Source organism: Squalius cephalus (genome assembly GCF_949319135.1).
Source record: "Squalius cephalus genome assembly, chromosome: 24".
NCBI classification, from domain to species: Eukaryota; Metazoa; Chordata; class Actinopteri; order Cypriniformes; family Leuciscidae; genus Squalius; species Squalius cephalus.
In genome coordinates this window covers 3,379,817-3,401,480 of record NC_137145.1, presented here as the reverse complement: position 1 = coordinate 3,401,480, position 21,664 = coordinate 3,379,817, and the positions used below count along the sequence as shown (strand labels likewise).

The 21,664-nt window shown below is 35.6% G+C and overlaps 3 protein-coding genes across 4 annotated transcripts in view; all 3 read right to left on the bottom strand.

Moving 5' to 3' along the window:
- The window catches only part of naa25 (N-alpha-acetyltransferase 25, NatB auxiliary subunit), a 29,871-nt gene extending 24,251 nt beyond the window's left edge, over nucleotides 1-5,620 (bottom strand). The window contains exons 1-2 of the mRNA XM_079861177.1: nucleotides 5,535-5,620; nucleotides 2,409-2,494 (exon numbers count right to left, since the gene is read on the bottom strand). Of these exons, the coding sequence (XP_079717303.1) occupies nucleotides 2,409-2,494; nucleotides 5,535-5,592 (144 nt within the window). The 5' untranslated portion in view covers nucleotides 5,593-5,620. The remainder of the gene's footprint in view (nucleotides 1-2,408; nucleotides 2,495-5,534) is intronic.
- A 1,161-nt stretch (nucleotides 5,621-6,781) lies between these two features.
- ddx55 (DEAD (Asp-Glu-Ala-Asp) box polypeptide 55) lies at nucleotides 6,782-15,498 on the bottom strand. The gene is made up of 14 exons (XM_079860920.1): nucleotides 15,308-15,498; nucleotides 15,159-15,209; nucleotides 14,982-15,068; nucleotides 14,772-14,863; nucleotides 14,640-14,702; nucleotides 14,416-14,565; nucleotides 13,102-13,291; nucleotides 12,831-12,913; nucleotides 11,225-11,356; nucleotides 11,049-11,141; nucleotides 9,813-9,927; nucleotides 9,348-9,516; nucleotides 8,973-9,265; nucleotides 6,782-7,261 (listed from the first exon to the last, which is right to left on the bottom strand). Exons 1-14 carry the CDS (start codon nucleotides 15,413-15,415, stop codon nucleotides 7,106-7,108), a joined length of 1,782 nt encoding a protein of 593 aa, XP_079717046.1. The 5' UTR covers nucleotides 15,416-15,498; the 3' UTR covers nucleotides 6,782-7,105.
- A 775-nt stretch (nucleotides 15,499-16,273) lies between these two features.
- On the bottom strand, nucleotides 16,274-21,655 carry tmed2 (transmembrane p24 trafficking protein 2). Of its 2 annotated transcripts, XM_079860785.1 has the most exons (5): nucleotides 21,333-21,637; nucleotides 20,473-20,665; nucleotides 19,159-19,179; nucleotides 18,575-18,682; nucleotides 16,274-16,882 (listed from the first exon to the last, which is right to left on the bottom strand). In XM_079860785.1, exons 1-5 carry the CDS (start codon nucleotides 21,510-21,512, stop codon nucleotides 16,758-16,760), a joined length of 627 nt encoding a protein of 208 aa, XP_079716911.1. In that variant the 5' UTR covers nucleotides 21,513-21,637; the 3' UTR covers nucleotides 16,274-16,757. The 2 variants fall into 2 exon arrangements, with proteins under 2 accessions (XP_079716911.1, XP_079716912.1); XM_079860786.1 differs by lacking the exon at nucleotides 19,159-19,179 and having other exon boundaries at nucleotides 21,333-21,655.
- Between the last annotated feature and the right edge of the window lie 9 nt (nucleotides 21,656-21,664).

Below are 21,664 nucleotides of genomic sequence, written 5' to 3'. Positions count from 1 at the left end.
TCAAGAAGAAGTGACAACATGTAGAAGCAACAGGACATTTCTGAATGGTTAGTTGATGAATTTATGCAGCTTATGTGTAGTTATCTTCTAGTCATTGATTAGCATATTCTCTCTTGATAATCTATAAATCGTGTTCAGGGGGCGGGGTTTATGTAAATTTTAGGGTTAGTGATGTCACTAACCCGGGTGGAATGTGGTGTAGTCTCTACCAGCCGTTTGTTGTAGTCCTTAAAAAGCGATTTCTTTAAAAGCAAATATCTCCCTTTGCTTTGAACTTTGAGCGTCGTAAATTTACAGATGTTGTTTATGCTCAAACAGCAACATTACACACTAACTAAAGTTAGAAAAGTGAAATTATAATCAACCACCCCTTTAATATTCGAACGTTAGAGATATGAATCTCCATGTATATTATGTAATGGACATTGGTTATGATTATCTTTGCTCGTTCCTTTGAAGGCATCCCGAGTAAAACAGCTTTATATTTAATGAAGCACATACAAAAGAACCAGAAGTGATGCAACCTGTTTTAGAGCATACAGAAGTTTGTTGCGAAAAAAACAAACAGTAATATTATGAAATATTATTACAATTTAAAATAATGGTTCTCTTTTTTAATATATTTTAAAATGTAATTTATTTTTGTGATGCAAAGCTGAATTTTCATCAGCAAGTACTCCAGTCTTTGGTGTCTTATGATCCTTCAGAAATCATTCTAATATGATGATTTGATACTCAGTTATTATCAATGATGGAAACAGTTGTGCTGTTTAATATATTTTTTTGGAATACTTTTTTCAGGATTCATTGATGAGTAAAACGTTAACAGCATTTATTCATAAAAACAGCATTTATTCAAAATAAAAACATTTCTAACAATATAAATCGTTACCATCACCTTTTATCAATTTAACGCATCCTTGTTGAATTAAAGTACTAATTTCTTAAAAAAAAAAAAAGTTATTGTTCCCAAACTTTTGAACGGTAGTGTATATTGTTACAAAAGATTTCTATTCTAAATAAATACAGTACTTTTTAACTTTTTATTCATCAAATAATCCTGAAAAAAGTATCTCAGGTTATAAAAAAAATATTAAGCAGCACAACTGTTTCCAACATTGATCATAAATCATCATATTAGAATGATTTCTGAAGGATCATAAGACACCAAAGACTGGAGTACTTGCTGATGAAAATTCAGCTTTGCATCACAAAAATAAATTACATTTTAAAGTATATTAAAAAAGAGAACCATTATTTTAAATTGTAATATTTCATAATATTACTGTTTTTTTTTTTTTTTTTTTTTTTTTTTTAACTGCAGGCTTGATGAGCATAAGAGACTTCTTTCAAAAACATTAAAAATAGTAACGTTTCCAAACTTTTGACTGGTACTGTATATTCATCTATATTCGTCATTCAAAAAGGGAAACTGCAGATACACACACCATAAACAAAGCAGTGCGTGCTTACCGTTTTGAATATCAATCATTCTAAACACTTTCTTTATTCCACTCCGCTCATGTTAATATTGAAATTTTCAGCAGGGAACCCTCAGGTAAGATGACGTAACATTAAAACAGCCTTCTATCTGTACCGTTTTGACTTTGCTCGCTGTTTTGCTATTATGCTGCGTTCCAGGCAGGCTTTTGAGCATGTAAATCACGACTTCAAACCACGACTTTGTAGCGTTCCAGGCCAGTCACGCCAAACTACCTGAGCGCAAGGAAGCTAGCTAAACATTGTATGCCAATTTCGCTATGCTGAGAAATTGTACGTTACATTTTTGTATTTTTTTTTCATAAGCATAATCAATGCTGTCAAGTTCAGGTTTACGTCACCTTAACATTTCCATGCGGCAATATACTTTCACGACATACTTATTGTTTCAGACACATAACATTGTAATACATAATCGTTTGTGTGTGTATTATTATATTATTATTAATTTGACTGCAACGTTATATTGTCCTAAAGTGTATTCTCACCGTGTACCGCCTGCAGAAACACTGCATCCGTAGGGGCTGCCATTGTTGTTTTGTATGGTTTCGCGGGCTATGTGACGTCAGAGCTCGTAACTGGGAGTACATCGAGTTCACGGGTGGGAAGTCACGGGTTTGACTGCCGTTCCAGTGCACTTTCACGGGTATAAGGTTGTAAAAACACGGGTTACAGGTTGCCTGGAACGCACCATTATTCTCACGCACTGATTGGCTGTTCAGCTTAGTGAACGAGTCAGAGTTCTCTCTCTCACCGACGGCAATTCAACATGTCAAATCGGCCGAAAAAAAGCAGACGAGGACCAATTTCAGCCGACTGTGCAGAACACACTGAGAAAACTTAGTAATTTCTAACTGGTTGTGGAGTTCTGGAATTATAAAAAATAAAATAAAATAAAAAGTACACACCTTTGCACAGTGAAGATCTTTGTGCTTCTTAAGCAGTTTGTCGGCCTGTTGGATTGCCATCTTGTTATTGCCATTGTCCAGGTAATCTAGAAGAGAAATTCATGTTCAATAACAGCACAGCACCAGTGCGGAAGTTACCAACATCTCTGACGATTACAGAAGAGAGATACCAAGTGTTTCCATCATTCAAGTGTCAATTTAACCAGTTAAAGTGTAATTTAAAAGTGTAAATTTCAAAGCCGCACCCGCCCGCCATCCGTCGATTGTTTTGCGGTCTATGGACGATGCAATGCTCTGCTGATGCGAGCCGTAAGAAAGCCCTTGTCTGTTCTAGAAAGGATGCAGCAAAGATATTTAATGCTAATGTATGAGGCATAGGCCTACGCTGAGTTTCATTCATTTACAACGAGATGCGCTCTAGTTCACACAATGCAGTGCAAGTGAACGCGGCGCACTGGCGCATCCATGTCACGGTTATTATATTGTCATTTGCTTTTTATTTATTAAATACATGCAATTGGTTGATGAAACATTTATTAAAATTAAGATACAATTTATACAAAACGAAATTCGCTTTAAAGAAAGGCTTTCTAAAGAAAAACTTAATGAAGAGGTAAAAATGATGTCTGACGGTTTACAAAACAAAACTTGCGTTGGTACTTGGTAAAGAATCAAATACAGTTGGAAGAGACGTAGACCATTAATGACAGACTGTTAACAATTGTTTTTAATTAGTGTTTAAACATTCTCTATGATAAAAAATGTTTGTAAAAAATATTTTAATAACACGGTTTTGGCGGTTATGGAGATCTAATGACGGTGTTCGACTATAACCGTCGGTCTCACGGTTATATACTAACCGTCACACCCCTAGATGCACGATATATCGGCCACTGTATCACATGTGTAAAGCTGATAATTAATGTATTATTTCCTCCAGCTGAGACACTTCAGATGCGCACTGTTCAACATGCTGGTTTTGAAAGGCTTGAAATATGATTGGAATCACTTCAGAAAAGGAAAATACAGTGTTACATGCAAGACCGTCATATCGGCTACATAAATTTATAATGAGAACATCATAATTGTGTGCCTGGGTCATGGCTTTCAATGGTAAGACTTTAGTTTTTGTAATCAGACAAATTTGGTATCAACCAATATATCGGTTCGCGGCTTTCAAATATAAAGAATTATCGGTTATCGGCCAAAATTATCATATAGGTGCATCCCTAAAAAAAATAATATTCCGTCATGATTTACTCACCTTCATGTAGTTACAAACCGTTATTTTTTAATGCAAGCAGGTTTAGAACAGCATGAGTGAGTAAACAATGACAAAATAACTCAACTATCGCTTTAACCAGTCCGTTTAACTCTATTGACTCATAGAAATGGTCCGTTTTTTTAGCCTTGAGTGGGTTTATAAGTGGAGAAAAAGCTACAGAAATGTAGAATATGACCACTTTAAAATGGGTATTATGGGTAGATGGTACATTAACACAAGTGAGGGTATAACAGCATCAGTGATCAGGACCGAACGCCTGCACACATGCAACTGCATCACTCAAAACATGCACGGCTCAGACAGACCCCTGACTGTGAGAACGTTCTCTCACCGGCTGCTCGATGCAGGATCCCCCTCCCTTCCCATGAGCCTCTCTGCTAAAAACACAGGCCCATGTCGCATGACAGCTGGATGCCAAAATTAACCAGGCAAGACTGTAGATTTGGACTTTCAAGAGAACAGCTCCTTGTGTCTGTCCATTCATACATCCAAATAGCATCTTTCCTTATAACTGTTATATTTCTAATCAATCACCCACGCAAATACCGATCGATTTCACACATTAGGACGGCAAGACTGCAGAATAAAGGTCGTGGATCTATTGACCGTGATAAACCTCACATGCACAGTGCAGCATCTCGAGTGTAGTAGAACAATTGCATGTTATTGACATAATATTCCATTCAAAATTGTTTAAAAATATTGGATTGGCCTATTATAAAACACTTTGATTTTCAATTTGAAAATCAATTCAATTTGGTGCACAAATGCGCAGTCTTGAACTCTGGACCTGGAATTATATTTGAAAATCAATATACAAAATTGCAATTATACAATTCTGGTCCTGGTTGCTGATTGGTTAAAAACAGCATTCTAGCTTTTTAATAAAAACATGATGGAATTAACTTAATAATTTTAATATAATATTATTTAATTTAAAACTTTTTATTCATTGTTTTATAAAAACCAGTAAGGCAGATCATGTAGCCTAATAACCATGTAACTTTAAATAGAAGATTTATTGACTTTATTGCAATGTAAGCACCATAAAATATGCAAATACATTAATGTCTACAACATGCATAAGCATTAAATACATATGTGATAATATACATGCCATACAGTCAGATTTCACATAATTTTGGTAGTTAAAACACAAATGTAAGTGGTGCTCCTCAAGGCTGTACATTCAAACCAATTCAGTTTGAGAGTTCAAGCATTTGAAGCCATTTATAGGGCATTTCTGCACCACAGAAAAATTCCCAAATTAAACACATTGGGAACACTCATAATAACATAAAGAAGCTTATAATCTCTGGAAGACAATAAGCATGTCCATCTCAGATAATGTAGACACAAAGCTTAGCTTTATGCATCTATAATGTGATTTCCATATATTATCAGCATTAATAAATCATTAACCATGTAAAACATATGTTTAAGACTATGTACACATAACAACCCATAGAGCATATGAAATATTAAAGCACTAATGGCTCCTATTGGGGAAATTAATCTCTTTGACATCTCACACAGGTAATAAGCCGGTTGATCAAATGACATTAATACTGATCTTTTGACATTTAAACATGTCTAGGTTTAAAAGGATTATAAACAGGATTTCTTTAACCGATTGAAACTTCAGAGTGTGACCGCTTAAGGACGCACTGTCATCCGGCACCGCAGTCGAACCGACACCGCGGCTTGAGCTCCACAGGCCTAACCGGCTCACCACAGCTCCTGCAGCGCTTTAATAACCCCAATAACGCACAGGCCGGTCCTACAGCACAAGTCAGACCCGCTGAGTCTCTTTAAGCCCAGTGGTGCAGTGCGAATCTTACCGTAAATGGGTCGCAGTCTTCTGTCGTTGGGGTCTTGCACATGGCCCCTAGCCGCCATGATGGAGCTGAGCAGGATTAATTTGTGCGCATGCGCAGAACGAGCACTCCGGAAAGACTTTAAACAGGAGCCTGGAGTCATGTGTGTCATTCGGTGTCACTGTAAAAGACGCATAAAAGTGCTTTTCTCGCATACAAAAAAGAAGTGCAATGCTACGACCAAATACATTTTTTGCTTAAAACATTTCTGAAAGTATCATGGTATGGTTTAAGAAGGGTTGGGGTCCACAAGAGAGAGCTATGGGGTCTGTGGAAATGTTTAGAGGAAAAAAAGTGTAAAAATGTAATAATAATACTTAGTTAAAAATAAATACCAATTCGATTACAACAAATAAATACAAATTAGATCAAAGATTTTTAAATATATATATATAAATATGACACCAAGTAAATAAATGAGCAAATAAATAATGCATCTAACAGTAGATTTTTTTTTTCTCATAAATAATAGAAATGAAATATTTTCCAAATAATATTTAGATATATTTATTATTTTTTCACATTATAAGTCGGATCTTTAAATTTAAATTTTAGGACCCTCACACGAGGATGATCATATTTTGCAGGTCCATTGAAATATTTATACAAATATAAATACAAATAAGATTACAATGAATAAATACAATTTTAGATTAAGAAAAATAAATAAAATATGAAACCAAGTAAATAAATGAGCAAATAAACAATGCATCTAACAGTAGAATTTCTTTTAATAAATAATAGAAAACAAATATTTAATCCAAATAATATCTAGACATATTTAAAATATATATATTTTTCATGATATAAATTGGATCTTTAAATTGAAATTTTAGGATGCAATTCATGGAAATGTTTAGATAAAACGGTGTAAAAAAAATATAAAATAATAATAATGGTAAAATGTTTCATTTAAAAATTTGATTATAAATAAATAAATGAGCAAATAAATAATGTATCTAACAGTACAGTGCTAAAATGTAATACTCAACTTAATAGAAATATTATATTTTTCACAATATAAATTAGGCCTTTATACAAGAACCTAAATAGATGTCTTTGTAAGTTTTAGGATGGGGTCCTTTACACAAGGATGATCATATTTTGGGGGTACCTGGCATCTAAAAGATGGAAAACCCCTCGTTTAAACCTCTTTATGCCATATAAAGTGAATTTGAGGATTTGACTTTCATATAGTAAATTACACAAGTATAGCAGATATATGTTTTATTTTTATGTGCGCCAGTTAAAACATCACCAAATTAGGAATGGGAATGGCAGTCATATTTCATTTGGTTTCTTTTCCATGTAATTTATACATACAGGCATTATTGTTAACAGGAAAATATAGATCATATAATTTCCGAAAGAGACCCTTGGCTTGAAAACACTCGTACATTTCCAATAGAAATCTTTATTTCATTATTTGAAGTATATGGAAGATAGTACAAAAGCACATGTGATGAATGCATCAGGACATGTGATGAGGACAGTCAGAACGATACAGCATATGTACATATTGAAGTCAAACGACATCATTCTCCATCAGGACTGTGTGTTTCTGCTTGTTTGGGATGTGAACAAATGTGCTTGTCAAAGTCCTCTTCACTGATCTTTCCTTTCTTGAGTTTCTTCAGCAGACGCGTGTCACTTAAGAGCTCGTTCAAGTCTTCGTCCTCAGCATCTGATTCCTGTGACCACACAAGTTTAGCAGTGAGACTTTAGAGAGTATCCCATTGACTCCATTAAAGGGTTAGATCGCCCAAAAATGAAAACTCTGTCAGTAATTACTCTCCCTCATGTTGTTCCGTAAGACTTTCGTTCATCTTCAGAACACAAATTAAGATATTTTTGATGAAATCTGAGAGCTGTCTCACTGCTCCATAGGCTTCTATGTAATCGATAGAAAAGTTAGTAAAGACATCGTTAAAATAGTCCAAGTGACTACAGTGAGTCAACCTTAAGTTTATCAAGGGAACAACAAACAAAAATATGACTTTATTCAACTACTGATTTTCTTCTGTGTTTCTCTGAGTGAGTTGACGTAGTGTAACAGCGCAGCGCTTCTGGGTTGTACGTCAGAACGGAGGCTCACTATTGGCCGACCCTGGTCATGTGTTTGATGCTGGCCAATAGTGAGCCTCCGTTCTGAGACGTACAACCCAGAAGCGCTTCGCTGTTACACTACGTGAACTCACTCAGAGAAACACTGAAGAAAATGAAGAGTTGACTAAAGTCGTTATTTGTGCGCACAAAAAGTATTCTCGTCGCTTGATAAACTTAAGGTTGAGCCACTGTAGTCACTTGGACTATTTTAACGATGTCTTTACTAACTTTTCTATCGATATCGATTACATAGAAGCCTATGAAGGAGTGAGACAGCTCTCAGATTTAATCAAAAATATCTTAATTTGTGTTCTGAAGATGAACGAAAGTCTTACGGGGCTGGAACAACATGAGGGAGAGTAATTACTGACAGAATTTTCATTTTTGGGTGAACTAACCCTTTAAGAGCAGTTTAACCGGATTTCTATTTTTATATACAGTGCTATGCATAAGTTTAGACACCGATGCTAAAGTTGACTAAAAAGAGGAATAAAAAATCATCTTTTGGAAATTGAACTTAATGCCTTAATTTAAAAAATTAGGAAAAATCCAACCTTTAAGGACACCAATTTTCTTTGTGAATGAATAATGTATCGTAAATAAATAAATGTTCTTCCTTAAAATACAGGGTGCATAAGTTTGGACACCCCTATGTTAAATTCCCATAGAGGCAGGCAGAGTTTTATTTTTAAAGGCCAGTTACTTCATGGATCCAGGATACTATGCATCCTGATAAAGTTCCCTTGGCCTTTGGAATTAAAATAGCCGCACATCATCACATAGCCTTCACCATACCTAGAGATTGGCATGGAGTACTTTCCATAAGATCATCTCTCAATGCAAATCAAACTAGCTATTAGGCTAACTGAAATAAAACCATGCCAATCTCTAGGTATGGTGAAGGCTATGTGATGATGTGGGGCTATTTTAATTCCAAAGGCCAAGGGAACTTTATCAGGATGCATAGTATCCTAAAAAAATAAATAAATAAAATACTTAAAAATAAAACTCTGCCTGCCTCTATGGGAATTTAACATAGGGGTGTCCAGACTTATGCACCCTGTATTTTAAGGAAGAACATTTATTTATTTACGATACATTATTCATTCACAAAGAAAATTGGTGTCCTTAAAGGTTGGATTTTTCCAATTTTTTTTAATTAAGGCATTAAGTTCAGTTTCCAAAAGATGATTTTTTATTCCTCTTTTTAGTCAACTTTAGCATGGGTGTCTAAACTTATGCATAGCACTGTACATACTCGTCAAATGTGGATTCAGAAAAATACGAATAACATACCTCATCCAGTTTTCTTTTGGCTGTCTTCTTTTTCTTTCTATCCTTCTTGATCTTCTGCTTGGACCAGGATTTGTTCTTGATGAAGTTCTTCCTCAATGGCTTCTCCTTCTCTTTCTCTTTCTGCTCCGCCAGTCTTTTCTGTCTCAGTTTCTCCCTGTTTTTATCTTTGAACCGGATGGCGTCGGTGTCGATGGTCACCGGTTTGAAGTTGGGGAAGGTCTTTCCTTTCAGTTCAGGCATTTTGGGCAAACGGAGGAGAGCAAAGCCTTGGGCCAGAGCAGCAAAATCCAGGTCTGTATGAGATAAACATGATTTTAAACAGGTGAATTATCTTGATTATGCCTCTTATGATATGTGTGACACAAAGTCACTCACCTTTAATGCGAAATATCAAACTACACTCATGTTTGGCGTACGCCTGCACACACGACACAAAGGCTTTCATGCCCTTCTCAAACATCGCTCTGTCACGTAAAGCCAACAGCTTCACTTTAGGCAGAACATCAACCACGTCTTTCACTGGAGGAAACAACTGAAGGGGACACTGTGGGGGAAAAACACAGGATTATAACGTACAAACACTATTTTATAAGCTTAAACTCCATAATATAGAATAACAATAATAGAAGGTAAGAATGTGCACTAATATCTGAAGGTTATGGGTTCAATTCCCAGGGAATGCATGAACTGAGAACATGCATATCAACGCAAATTTCTCTAGATAAAAGCATCAGCCAAATGCAATTTTCAGTGTTTAAAGTCTTATTTTTTGCCCTATTTCTAAGTGCCGTGAAGCTCACTGATAGTTTGTATGTGAGATGAAGTTTCTCTCTGACTTACCTTTTGATTAATGGACAAGAAATGTACATACGACTCTTCCATCGGCAGAAGAAAGACGAGAGCGCTGCCTTGGTTTCCGATACGTGCAGTTCTTCCACACCGATGCACAAAGGAACTAATGGAAATATGATGACAAAAATTACCAATGCATGCACAAAACATTCAAATAGTAGTCACAGTCTGTCTAGTGCTCATCCCATAATGTTCACTCATGAGGGCAGTAGGCGGAGAGAAGACGGTCTTTAGTGGCTGTTTGAACACATTTGATCACATGAACGTTTACACTACGTAAGCAATGCGTTTTCAACTGCCTCTGGATTGGAAGTGGTCGAAAGTGGACAAGCTCAAAATGTTTCAGACCCAGTTTACACCTGTATTTACTATAGTGTCGTCCACTGGTGATCCGATCGACCAAAACATATCTTAAAGGGGTGGTTGATTATGATAGTTAGTGTGTAATGTTGCTGTTTGAGCATAAACAACATCTGCAAAGTTACAACGCTCTAAAAGCAAATATCTCCCTTTGCTTTGAACTTTAAGAAATCACTTTTTAAGGACTACAACAAACGGCTGGTAGAGACTACACCACATTCCTCCCGGGTTAGTGACATCACCAACCCTAGAATTTACATAAACCCCGCCCCCTGAACACGATTTATAGATTATCATGACAGAATATGCTAATCAATGACTAGAAGATAACTACATATAAGCAGCATAAATTCATCAACTAAGCATTCAGAAATGTTCTGTTGCTTTTACATGTTGTCACTTCTTCTAGAGTCTCTCCATCATTGTCTGAATCAGGTTTGAACATAAAAGGCTAAAAGTTTTTGAAATTTTCAGTGCATGTCTGTGTGAGTGCAAGCTGTTGAAGCTCCGCCCCCTGTGCCGGGAGCAGCAGCTCATTTGCATTTAAAGGGACAGACACAAAAACTGTGTGTTTTTGCTCACCCTCAAAAAGTGACAATTTTAACATGCTATATAAAAATATCTGTGGGGTATTTTGAGCTAAAACTTCACACACACATCAGAGACTTATTTTACATCTTGTGAAAAGGGCATTATACCACCCCTTTAATACCAGGTGTAAACAGTGCCTTAGATACTGTAACACCACTAACCTCACGTCAGCTGACTTTATGAGCACTAATCAAAGCATGCAATAAATGATGTAATAAACGATTCCAAGTACACACTTTTGAGCTCAAGTATGTTCATGCATGTCCTGGTTACCTCGCACTGCTTGGTGGATCATACTGAATCACCCAGTTCATTTCCGGTATGTCGATGCCTCTCGCCATGACATCTGTGCACACGAGAATCCCACTGCATACAAGCACAATGCACTTATTCTTCCTCTAGAACTTCCACTCGGTGAATATCTAGAAAGACATGATGCAGCCCATTACCTCTTCAGCGCGCGGAAATCTGCAAAGATCTTGTTTCGTTTATCTTTCATCTTCCCGTGGATGCAGTGGACGCTGACGTTCTTGATCAAGACTTCCAGGGCTTTACCGAAATACTCCACACAGGCGCAGGTGCTGTGGGTACAAAGGAGAAGGATATAACGTTAGGATGGTTGGACAATATTATTCAGATTTACTCTACCCGCCAAAAGTTAGGAATAATTAAGATTTTTTTAAATGTTTTTAATGTCTGCTCACCAATGCTGAATTATTGTTTGATCAGTAAAAATACAGTAATTTTACAGTAAATTTTATAACTTTATTATTTTGAAATGTAATTTATTCCTGTGATGGAAATCTGAATTTCAAGTTAAAAAGTTTTTTGTTTTTTTTCAGCAAGAACACATTAAATCAATCAAAAGTAACAGTAAAGACATTTATAATGTTACAAAAGATTTCCATTGCAAATCAGTGATGTCCTTTTAAACTTTCTATTCATCAAAGAAATCTAATTTAAAAACAGAAATAGAAATTGTTCTATTTGAAAACCTTGGTGAGCAGAAGAGACAAAACCATGAAAGAAATCTTAAAGGGATGGTTCAGAGTAAAATCAGCCGAGGGTCCTTTGCACCATGACCTCGAGCCAAACACCCCCCAGAAGCCTTTTTCCCTTGGTTGAACATTATTAAAGTTAGAGCTTATTTAGAGATATCAGTCGGATGGCGTAGTGCAGGCGCTAATGGATCCAAGGATGTATCTGGTAAATTACTCCACTAATAATGCCCAGAATGCCACCAAACTTCTACAGGAGTACAAATAGGTTCTGTACTCATAAAACGAGGCATTGGGAAGTTTGTAAGTACATCAGGAGTTTATTTAAATAACACTTGCCTGACGGCTCATGCTACCGCTAACCCGGACGTCGACGTCACTTCAGTGATTTGGGAAAAACATGTAAAAGTCCTGCAGAAAGCGATGCATAAGGATGTAGTGTAACTTTAAAAAAAAAAAAAAAATTTAATTAAAATGTATTTATTATTTTTTATAATTTTTTTCCGAAGTGTTGACAACTTAGTGTTAACTAATAATTGTTGCAAACTGGTACTACCAACAAAATATTAGTGCATTCCTGGAACTGGGTGTCGTTACTCTACATCCTTATGCATCGCTTTCTGCCAGGACTTTTACCTGCTTTTCCCAAATCACTGAAGTGACGTCGACGTCTGGGTTAGCGGTAGCATTAGCTGTCAGGCAAGTGTTATTTAAATAAACTCCTGATGTACTTACAAACTTCCCAATGCCTCGTTTTATGAGTAGAGAACCTATTTGTACTCCTGTAGAAGTTTGGTGGCATTCTGGGCATTATTAGTGGGGTAATTTACAAGATACAACCTTGGATCCATTAGCGCCTGCACTAAACCATCCGGCTGATATCCCTAAATAAGCTCTAACTTTAATAATGTTCAACCAAGGGAAAAAAGGCTTCTGGGGGGTGTTTGGCTCGAGGTCATGGTGCAAAGGACCCTAGGCTGATTTTACTCTGAACCATCCCTTTAATTATTCCAAAATTTTTATCAGTAATATATGTGGCAAAATCAGTCAAACAAACCTGAAGAACACAAGCTGCTTCTCGTGTTTGTGCTGCCTGAGAAACGCCACCAGAGTGTTGAACTTCTCCTCTGCCCGACACAGCTACATGTTCAGATAAACAACAGAAACATTGAGAATTAGTGCAAACAAGTCAAATAATGGGACAAGGAACATGTATTATTAAGTCAATCAATACTGATTTCATGTCATAAATTAACTGAATGCCCCATGAACAGGCATGAATGTGTGAACCAGTCCCTGCTTGTTCCAGAAGGTTCCCGATGACTCACTGTGTAATAATTGCTGAGTCTGGCTGGTGTTTTCTGAACGCTGGAAGCCGCCACTCCTTTCTCCTTGACTGTGATCCGCACAGGGTTACGCAGACCTGCCCTCACCAACTTCTCCAGCTCCTGCGTCTGCGTGGCGGAGAACAGACCCGTGCGCCGCTGCTTGGGTAAATACCCCAGAATAGTGTTTAAACTGCAGAGGCAAAGAAAAAACTGCATTAGTTAATAGACTTTCATTGTTCCTTAAAGGGGTGGTTGATTATGATTTCACTTCTCTAACTTTAGTTAGTGTGTAATGTTGCTGTTTGAGCATAAACAACATCTGCAAACTTACAACGCTCAAAGTTCAAAGCAAAGGGAGATATTTGCTTTTAAAGAAATCACTTTTTAAGGACTACAACAAACGGCTGGTAGAGACTACACCACATTCCTCCCGGGTTAGTGACATCACCAACCATAGAATTTACATAAACCCCGCCCCCTGAACACGATTTATAGATTATCATGACAGAATATGCTAATCAATGACTAGAAGATAACTACACATAAGCTTCATAAATTCATCAACTAATCATTCAGAAACGTCCTGTTGCTTCTACATGTTGTCACTTCTTCTTGAATCTCTCCATCATTGTCCGACTCCGGTTTGAACATAAAAGGCTAAAAGTTTTTGAAATTTTCAGTGCATGTCTGTGTGAGGTAAAAGGACACAAGCTGTTGTAGCTCCGCCCCCCTGTGCCGGGAGCAGCAGCTCATTTGCATTTAAAGGAACAGACACAAAACGGTGCGTTTTTGCTCACCCTCAAAAAGTGTAAATTCTAACATGCTATATAAAAATATCTGTGGGGTATTTTGAGCTAAAACTTCACACACACACTCTGGGGACATCAAAGACTTATTTTACATCTTGTGAAAATGGCATTATACCAGCCCTTTAAATAACATCAGAATATGCAAATTAGGCATCATTTTTTAAAGGGACAGTCCACCCAAAAATGAAAATTATGTCATCACTTACACTCCCTCATGTCGTTCAAAACCTCATGAACACAAAGAAAGATATTTTGGTTCCCATTGACTTCCATTGTCCACAGAAGAAAAAAAGTCATAGAAGTTTGGAAGGACATGAGGGTGAGTAAACGATGACAGAATTTTCATTTTAAGTGAACTGTTCCTTTAAATACACCCAATGCATATTACAACAAAAGTGATGCAGTGCAGTTAAGCTGCCAAGCAACGTAAAATGAAATGCTTATAAATTATATTGCCTATTATTTGGGATTTGTTTTTTTCTGACTGATGATAGAAGAACATTACCTGGCTTCAAAACCCATGTCCAGCAATCTGTCAGCCTCATCCAGGACTAGAACATCCACAGACTTCACAGCGGTGGCCAAATCAAGTCCATCTGCCTTCCTCCTAAACATGTCCTCTAATCGGCCAGGGGTCGCAATTATGATATTGGCTCTACGAAGTGCACAGGACATTGTTATTCCGGATTTAGTTTTAGATGGTAGAAAATAGCAGTCTAAAATACTCACCCCTGAGTCTTTAACTTCTCTACATCCTCAATAGGGTTGCTTCCACCAATCAAGAGGATCTGGCTAAAAACAGACACACGTGTTGTAAGATTTAGGACAGTACAGTAGATACCGTAGATGCTTTAAACTCACCTAAACTGAGGAAATCCCTGCAGAAAGCGGCCCATCACCTCACTGATCTGCAGTGCCAGCTCACGGGTGGGAGTTACGATCAACGCACCAACCTGAACACACAATTACAATAGAGATGAACATGAACTACACTGACTTCTTTCAGCAAACATGTGAAGAACAAGGAGAAAGCATAAACTATATGTAAGATTTCATCATCTTAATGCACACCTGCATCTTTTTTAACTTCTCTTCTCGCTTTAGGAGAATTTCTAATGCAGGAATCACAAATGCCAGAGTCTTCCCACTGCCAGTCACCTGGAAATGATATTGATTATGAAACATATCTGTGACATATCCTCAGACAGATGTCACATTATGATAGAAAATACATATTTAAATACTCACCGCTTCAGCAGCAACATCTTTATTACTCATAAAAAGAGGGATGCAGGCAGCCTGAAGTTGAGAAAAACTTTACTGTAAATAATCTGATGAGAAACATGCGAGTAACTTAAATACAGACTGAACACTAATCAAATGAATAACGTTGTTACCTGAACAGGAGTCATATGTGTAAATTTCAGCTCTGTAAGAGTCTGTAATATGCTTTCATGTAATTTCACGGGTAAACACTCCCATTTTCCGTCGTTAATGTTCTCCATAATTTAAGAGTTTAGATGAGACTGGTCCATGAAAGTAAACACATGAGGAGACGATGTGTGCTACACGCAATATGCTCCGTATGGGAAACATGAGGCTGCTACAAACGTTCCGCCTCTGTGGGACAGCAGTCTTCCTCCGGGGAATGATGTTCCTCTTATTTGCCTTTATATAATAAGCATAATCGTTTAAATAAATGTATTTTTGGGGGGTAAATGACCTAAAATTTCAAAGTTTAGGTCACTGAATATACGATTGGTCCGTACTCATCAGCAGCGCTTAGAAAGATAACATGTACCACGTGACAACACCATGGTCTGAGACAATAACTTCTGAATAAAATTAAAAAATAAATAAATAGCACCGATATTTTTGGAAGAGCAGCATTTAATGTTATAACATATAAATAAAAATAACGCGTGAAATGGCAAGTGTACAGATTACAGTCTGAGTTTGAGGAACAAAACCATGGCATATGCAATGATTAAAAAAAGGAGACATTTTAAGAACATGTTTCAGGTTTATTAAATCAAATTCATATTTGACATACATATTCATTGAACTTCAGAAGTTTACAGTTTTATTATCAGTTTCCCAGTAGTCTTAGCCAAATAATCTTGCATTTTATTTATAAGAGTTGGTTTAGACAACAAAAACGGTACAAAACTACATAAAGTACTCCCCATATGAAGAAACTGAAGATATAGAGAGAGAGCAGAAAAAGAAACTGGGCCTACCCTGCCTAAACATTTAAAAACACACCAGAAAGTCATTTTTACCACTTTACCAGTATCAGGTTTAAACATGTGCCATGGAGGTTGTTGGCATAACTAAATATGATAATGAGCAGTGAATATGGCATGAAATGTGTTTGTCGGGACAGTTCCTGACATTTGTCTTGATTTACGTCAGTGACTACTGACTTCCCATTTCACAACAATGGCTTTGTTATAGCGTAATTACATCATGCTATTTCATACAATCCTAAAGCATGTTCTTTCATTGGGGCAACACCATAACATCACCTTTACTTCATTCTTGTAGTAATGCGCAGTTGTAACAGTGCTGGAGAAAAAACACCAAGCAAAAAATAAAATAAAAAGATGCCTGTTCCAAATAAAATTACATAAGTCGGGCTAAAACAAAATCAATTAATTAACAATTCTTAACCGAACTTGCACCCTTTACCAAAACAAACAATGAAGAGATCTACAACTGGGGCAAATAAAAACAAAATGACTGGTGGACTAGCGAACAACCAAGTTCTTCTGATCTCTGTTGAATTGGACGTCCAATTCGAGAAACTGGTAAATCACGGACTCAGTGTGTTTATGTTGAGGGTTTTTATACGACTCTCCGCACTTCAAAGAATCTCTTCAGGTAGTAAATCTGTCCGAGGGTCATGGCCACCAGCACCAGGGCCTCGAAGAAGGACCAGAGCACCACCCGGCTGTTCGTGTTGTCATTGACTGGAGGACACAGACGAAAATACACAGTCAGAGGCAAGCTTAACGTTTCAAGGTGAAAGAGTCAAATAAAACAATAATAATTATTCAAAGGCCAATTAAAGATGCTTAGTTTGGCTGGGTTCATGTCAGGGCAATGTAAAAAATAATAATAATTCAAAGCCCGTTTTAACATGCATATTTCTGCTACTTTCATTTTTCAAAATTTAAATAATAATAATGATTTAAAGGACATTTAAACTTGTATATTGTTGCTACTTTCATACTTCAAAATGTAATAATAATACTAATTGAAATGCCATATAAACATGCATATTTCTTCTGATTTCATATTTCAAAATATAAATAATAAAGGCCATTTAAACATGCATTTTTTGGGGGTCACAATTTTTTTAAAGGCCATTTAAACATGCATATTTCTGCTGTTTTCATATTTCAAAATGTAAAAATAATAATAATTTAAAGGCCATTTATACATGCATATTTCTGCTGTTTTCATATTTCAAAATGTAAAAATAATAATAATATTAATAATAATTTAAAGGCCATTTAAACATGCATATTTCTGCCGTTTTCATATTTCAAAATGTAAAAATAATAATATTAATAATAATAATTTAAAGGCCATTTAAACATGCATATTTCTGCTGTTTTCATATTTCAAAATGTAATAATAATATTAATAATAATTTAAAGGCCATTTAAACATGCATATTTCTGCTGTTTTCATATTTCAAAATCTAAAAATAATAATAATAATAATTTAAAGGCCATTTAAACATGCATATTTCTGCTGTTTTCATATTTCAAAATGTAAAACTAATAATAATATTAATAATAATTTAAAGGCCATTTAAACATGCATATTTCTGCCGTTTTCATATTTCAAAATGTAAAAATAATAATATTAATAATAATTTAAAGGCCATTTAAACATGCATATTTCTGCTGTTTTCATATTTCAAAATGTAAAAATAATAATAATAATAATTTAAAGGCTATTTAAACATGCATATTTCTGCTGTTTTCATATTTCAAAATGCAATAATAATATTAATAATAATTTAAAGGCCATTTAAACATGCATATTTCTGCTGTTTTCATATTTCAAAATGTAATAATAATAATATTAATAATTTAAAGGCCATTTAAACATGCATATTTCTGCTGTTTTCATATTTCAAAATGTAATAATAATATTAATAATAATTTAAAGGCCATTTAAACATGCATATTTCTGCTGTTTTCATATTTCAAAATCTAAAAATAATAATAATAATAATTTAAAGGCCATTTAAACATGCATATTTCTGCTGTTTTCATATTTCAAAATGTAAAACTAATAATAATATTAATAATAATTTAAAAGCCATTTAAACATGCATATTTCTGCTGTTTTCATATTTCAAAATGTAAAACTAATAATAATATTAATAATAATTTAAAGGCCATTTAAACATGCATATTTCTGCTGTTTTCATAATTCAAAATGTAATAATATTAATAATAATTTAAAGGCCATTTAAACATGCATATTTCAAAAGTTAATAATAATAATAATAATAATAATCTTTTGACATGAGTTTCAAAAAACATTCCATTCCATCGTTTAAAACAAACGGACAAACAAATCTCCTAATTATGTTAATTTCATGTAACACACACACACACACACGATCAGTGAGGATGTCTTACTTGCACGGTGTATTCTCTCTCGGACCTCCATGTATTCCTGCTCGTGTTTGACCGCTGTCATGGCAACCGCCAGCTCGTTGATCATCTCCTCCAGCTTATTCTGATGAGCTGGAAATAAATGAACAGGATTTTACTCACGCTGATTGTATCAACACAAACAAATCGCGGCGTATGCATCGTGCAACACAATACAGCACACCCAATTTATACAAACAGCAATATTCAAGTTTGTAATCACATAACCTCATATTACACATGCAAGAGTCGACAAGGTCATAAACAGCTTTAGTTTTTGGTGCATTAATAAAAAAAAAAAACACTCCTCATATATACAGCATTAAACCAGGACGGCCTACAATTAATAATTCAAATCAGGCAATGGGAACTTCAAATAAACCACTTCTTTGATAAAACACTCATGTTATGTCTTCAACACAAAAGCCACAGCTCACTCTTCGCTGTTATACGGCATCTTTAAGTCAGTAAATGTTCAGATCATTGCTCACACTGTCTTCATATTCACAGGTGCAAGTGTTAGATTGAAGTGTAAAGCTCAAACAATCTATTATACAGTCTATTCCTACCATCCCAGCTGTCACCACCTCCTGGAGAGGGAACAAAGTCACGTTAGAGGTAAAAAAAATATATATATATATATATTTTTTTTTTTTTAAATTAAAAACAGTGCTGTAGATTTACTCCTTTATTATTAAACAATTGTTGTTTTAAAATATTTTTGTCAACACTTTAAATAAATACATTAGTTAGTATGAATAAGAGTGAAAACTAGTTCTAAATAATTTATTGTATTAGTTCATTTGAACACATTTTCTAATACATTACTAAAATCAAAAGTTGTATCTGTTGCTAGGGTCGCAAAGGGGCGGAACATTTCCGGAAACTTTCCATTGGATGTTAAGCTTTTGGAAATATTCTTAGTTGGAAACTTAACGGGAATTAATTGGAAATTTGAAGTAATGTATACAAACTATATCACATATACAAACATACTTTGGTGTTAAGCAGATTTGATTTATTTGTGAAAAGAACTTTAATGGTTTCTTTTATTGAACAACAGAAAAGCATGAATGTTGAATGAAACAAACATATTTCCTATGATCTCCTCCTATAAAAATAACAAAGATTAATAAACACTGGAACAAATATTTTGCTCATTTTTAGCTAATAAACATTAACTAATGGGACCTCATTGTAAAGTGTTACCATTATATTTTATTTCAAATAATTACAATTAAATAATTTTCTAACAAGCAATAGTGGCCAAGAGTGATGTGGAGGAGATATTTATTTTTAATTACGCTACAAGTTCAATTAAACAAGTATTTTATATATTTTTTAATATTTTAAATATGAGAGAAGAACGAAACAAACCTGGTTAAGGCATTTATCTGACAAAATTATTTGGCAAAAGAGGCAAAGTAGGTTTTATTTACTGTGGAGCAAAAACATACATTGCATACATTGACTAGAACATAATCAGTTATTAATATTTTGTTGGTTCATAATTCTTTGTATGACAGCCTGGCCAAAAATTATGTCGGCACAATTTGTCACGTTTCATTGCGTTATCATAAATAAAACTAATCGACTTTAAGCACAACTACACGATATGCTTACAAAAATCAAGATTTTTTAAATAATATTAATTTTCTTATCACTTTTGGCCACTACTGAATGAAATTTTACAATTTTAAGCCAATTCAATATTTTAGAACTACACAGAAAATGTTATATACAGAAATTATAAATTTCCACGACTTTTCCCAGTTTCCTGAAAGCTCCCCGATATTCCCAGGTTTTCCGTGACCGTGGAAACCCTGCCATATGTTGCAAAAGACAAACTTCCCAGAAAAGCCCGTGTCAGTGTCTCCGCTCACCCTCTGTCTCCATGTCCTGTCCTTTGGGCGCCTCGCCGATGTCGATGGTGAACATCACAATCTTAGGGGTCATGGTGGACATCTTGTTGCTGAAGCAGAACTTGTAGGTGCCGTCCATATGGGCGGCTACAGAATACTTCCCACTGGACTCGCGGTCTCCTTTATAGATCTGCTTCCCGTCCGGACCGGTTATCTGTTACACACAAACAACACATCAAATAAAGCTCAACTTTAACAGGTGCTCCATATCAGAGTTGTGTTGAGCATTCAAGAAGCACAGTCACTGTCATCACACCAGCTTCTGCCTAAAAAAAATTAGGGATGCAAGTTGCCGATATGAAAATTATGGACGATACAGATAATTCTTTACATTTGAGAACCGATAACAGATATATTATCCAATCATATTTCAAACAATTCAAAACCATCATGTTGTATCTGAAGTGTCTCAGATGAAGGAAATAATACAATATTTAATGGCTCTGGCAAATTTTCCTATTGGACTGATAACGACAACATTAAAAATGAACATATATCGGCCGATATATATCGTGCATCACTAAAAAGAAATGACAGTGCTATGGTATTTATATAGTACTATGATACCAGAACACTACGGTAATACCAAAATATTTATTTTACTAAAAACAAAACCAGGTTACTTTCACCTTGACTCGTCTAAATTTTGTCTAGAAAATACATTATCCAGTATCTAATCACTCTCAACCAGCAATTAACTTCCGGCTTCATCCACCATCTGGTGTGAGCAGACACTGACGCCTGCAAACATCCTATAGAGGCTGTTTATGGTCGAACATATCTGACATTTAATGATATTATAAGTGTATTTTAATGCCCACCTCCACGTCGATGTCCAGAAATCCTCCCTCGGCGACCTCAAACATCAGGCCCATCTTCGTGCCCGAGTTCACGCGCTCATAGAAACACTCCTCCGCGTGCGCGTCTATGCTCACAAAATAGCCGCTCGCCGTGTAAGAAAGCGCGCAGAGGAGCACGACAAGTTCCGAGAACGTAAACATGTTTGGTGCGGTGTATTAATGGAGGATAAAACCCATAAAAGAGACTTTACGCCGCACGGGAACGATAAAGGCGGAGACTGACAAGCGCTAGCTGCGCTACTGATGATGCCACGTCAAGCTTTAGACGGGCCGCCCGTTGGGACAAAATGGCT

Excerpts from the sequence above, each read along its gene's own strand:
- ddx55 (XM_079860920.1), bottom strand. The coding sequence starts at position 15,415 with ATGGAGAACATTAACGACGGAAAATGGGAGTGTTTACCCGTGAAATTA. Across the intron at positions 13,292-14,415 it reads GACATGGGTTTTGAAGCCAG|TTTAAACACTATTCTGGGGT; the intron begins GTAATGTTCTTC and ends TTGCCTCTGCAG. Across the intron at positions 12,914-13,101 it reads GACTCAGCAATTATTACACA|CTGTGTCGGGCAGAGGAGAA; the intron begins GTGAGTCATCGG and ends CTGAACATGTAG.
- tmed2 (XM_079860785.1), bottom strand. The coding sequence starts at position 21,512 with ATGTTTACGTTCTCGGAACTTGTCGTGCTCCTCTGCGCGCTTTCTTAC. Across the intron at positions 19,180-20,472 it reads ACAGGACATGGAGACAGAGG|GAGGTGGTGACAGCTGGGAT; the intron begins GTGAGCGGAGAC and ends TTCCCTCTCCAG. Across the intron at positions 18,683-19,158 it reads AGGTGGTGACAGCTGGGATG|CTCATCAGAATAAGCTGGAG; the intron begins GTAGGAATAGAC and ends ATTTATTTCCAG.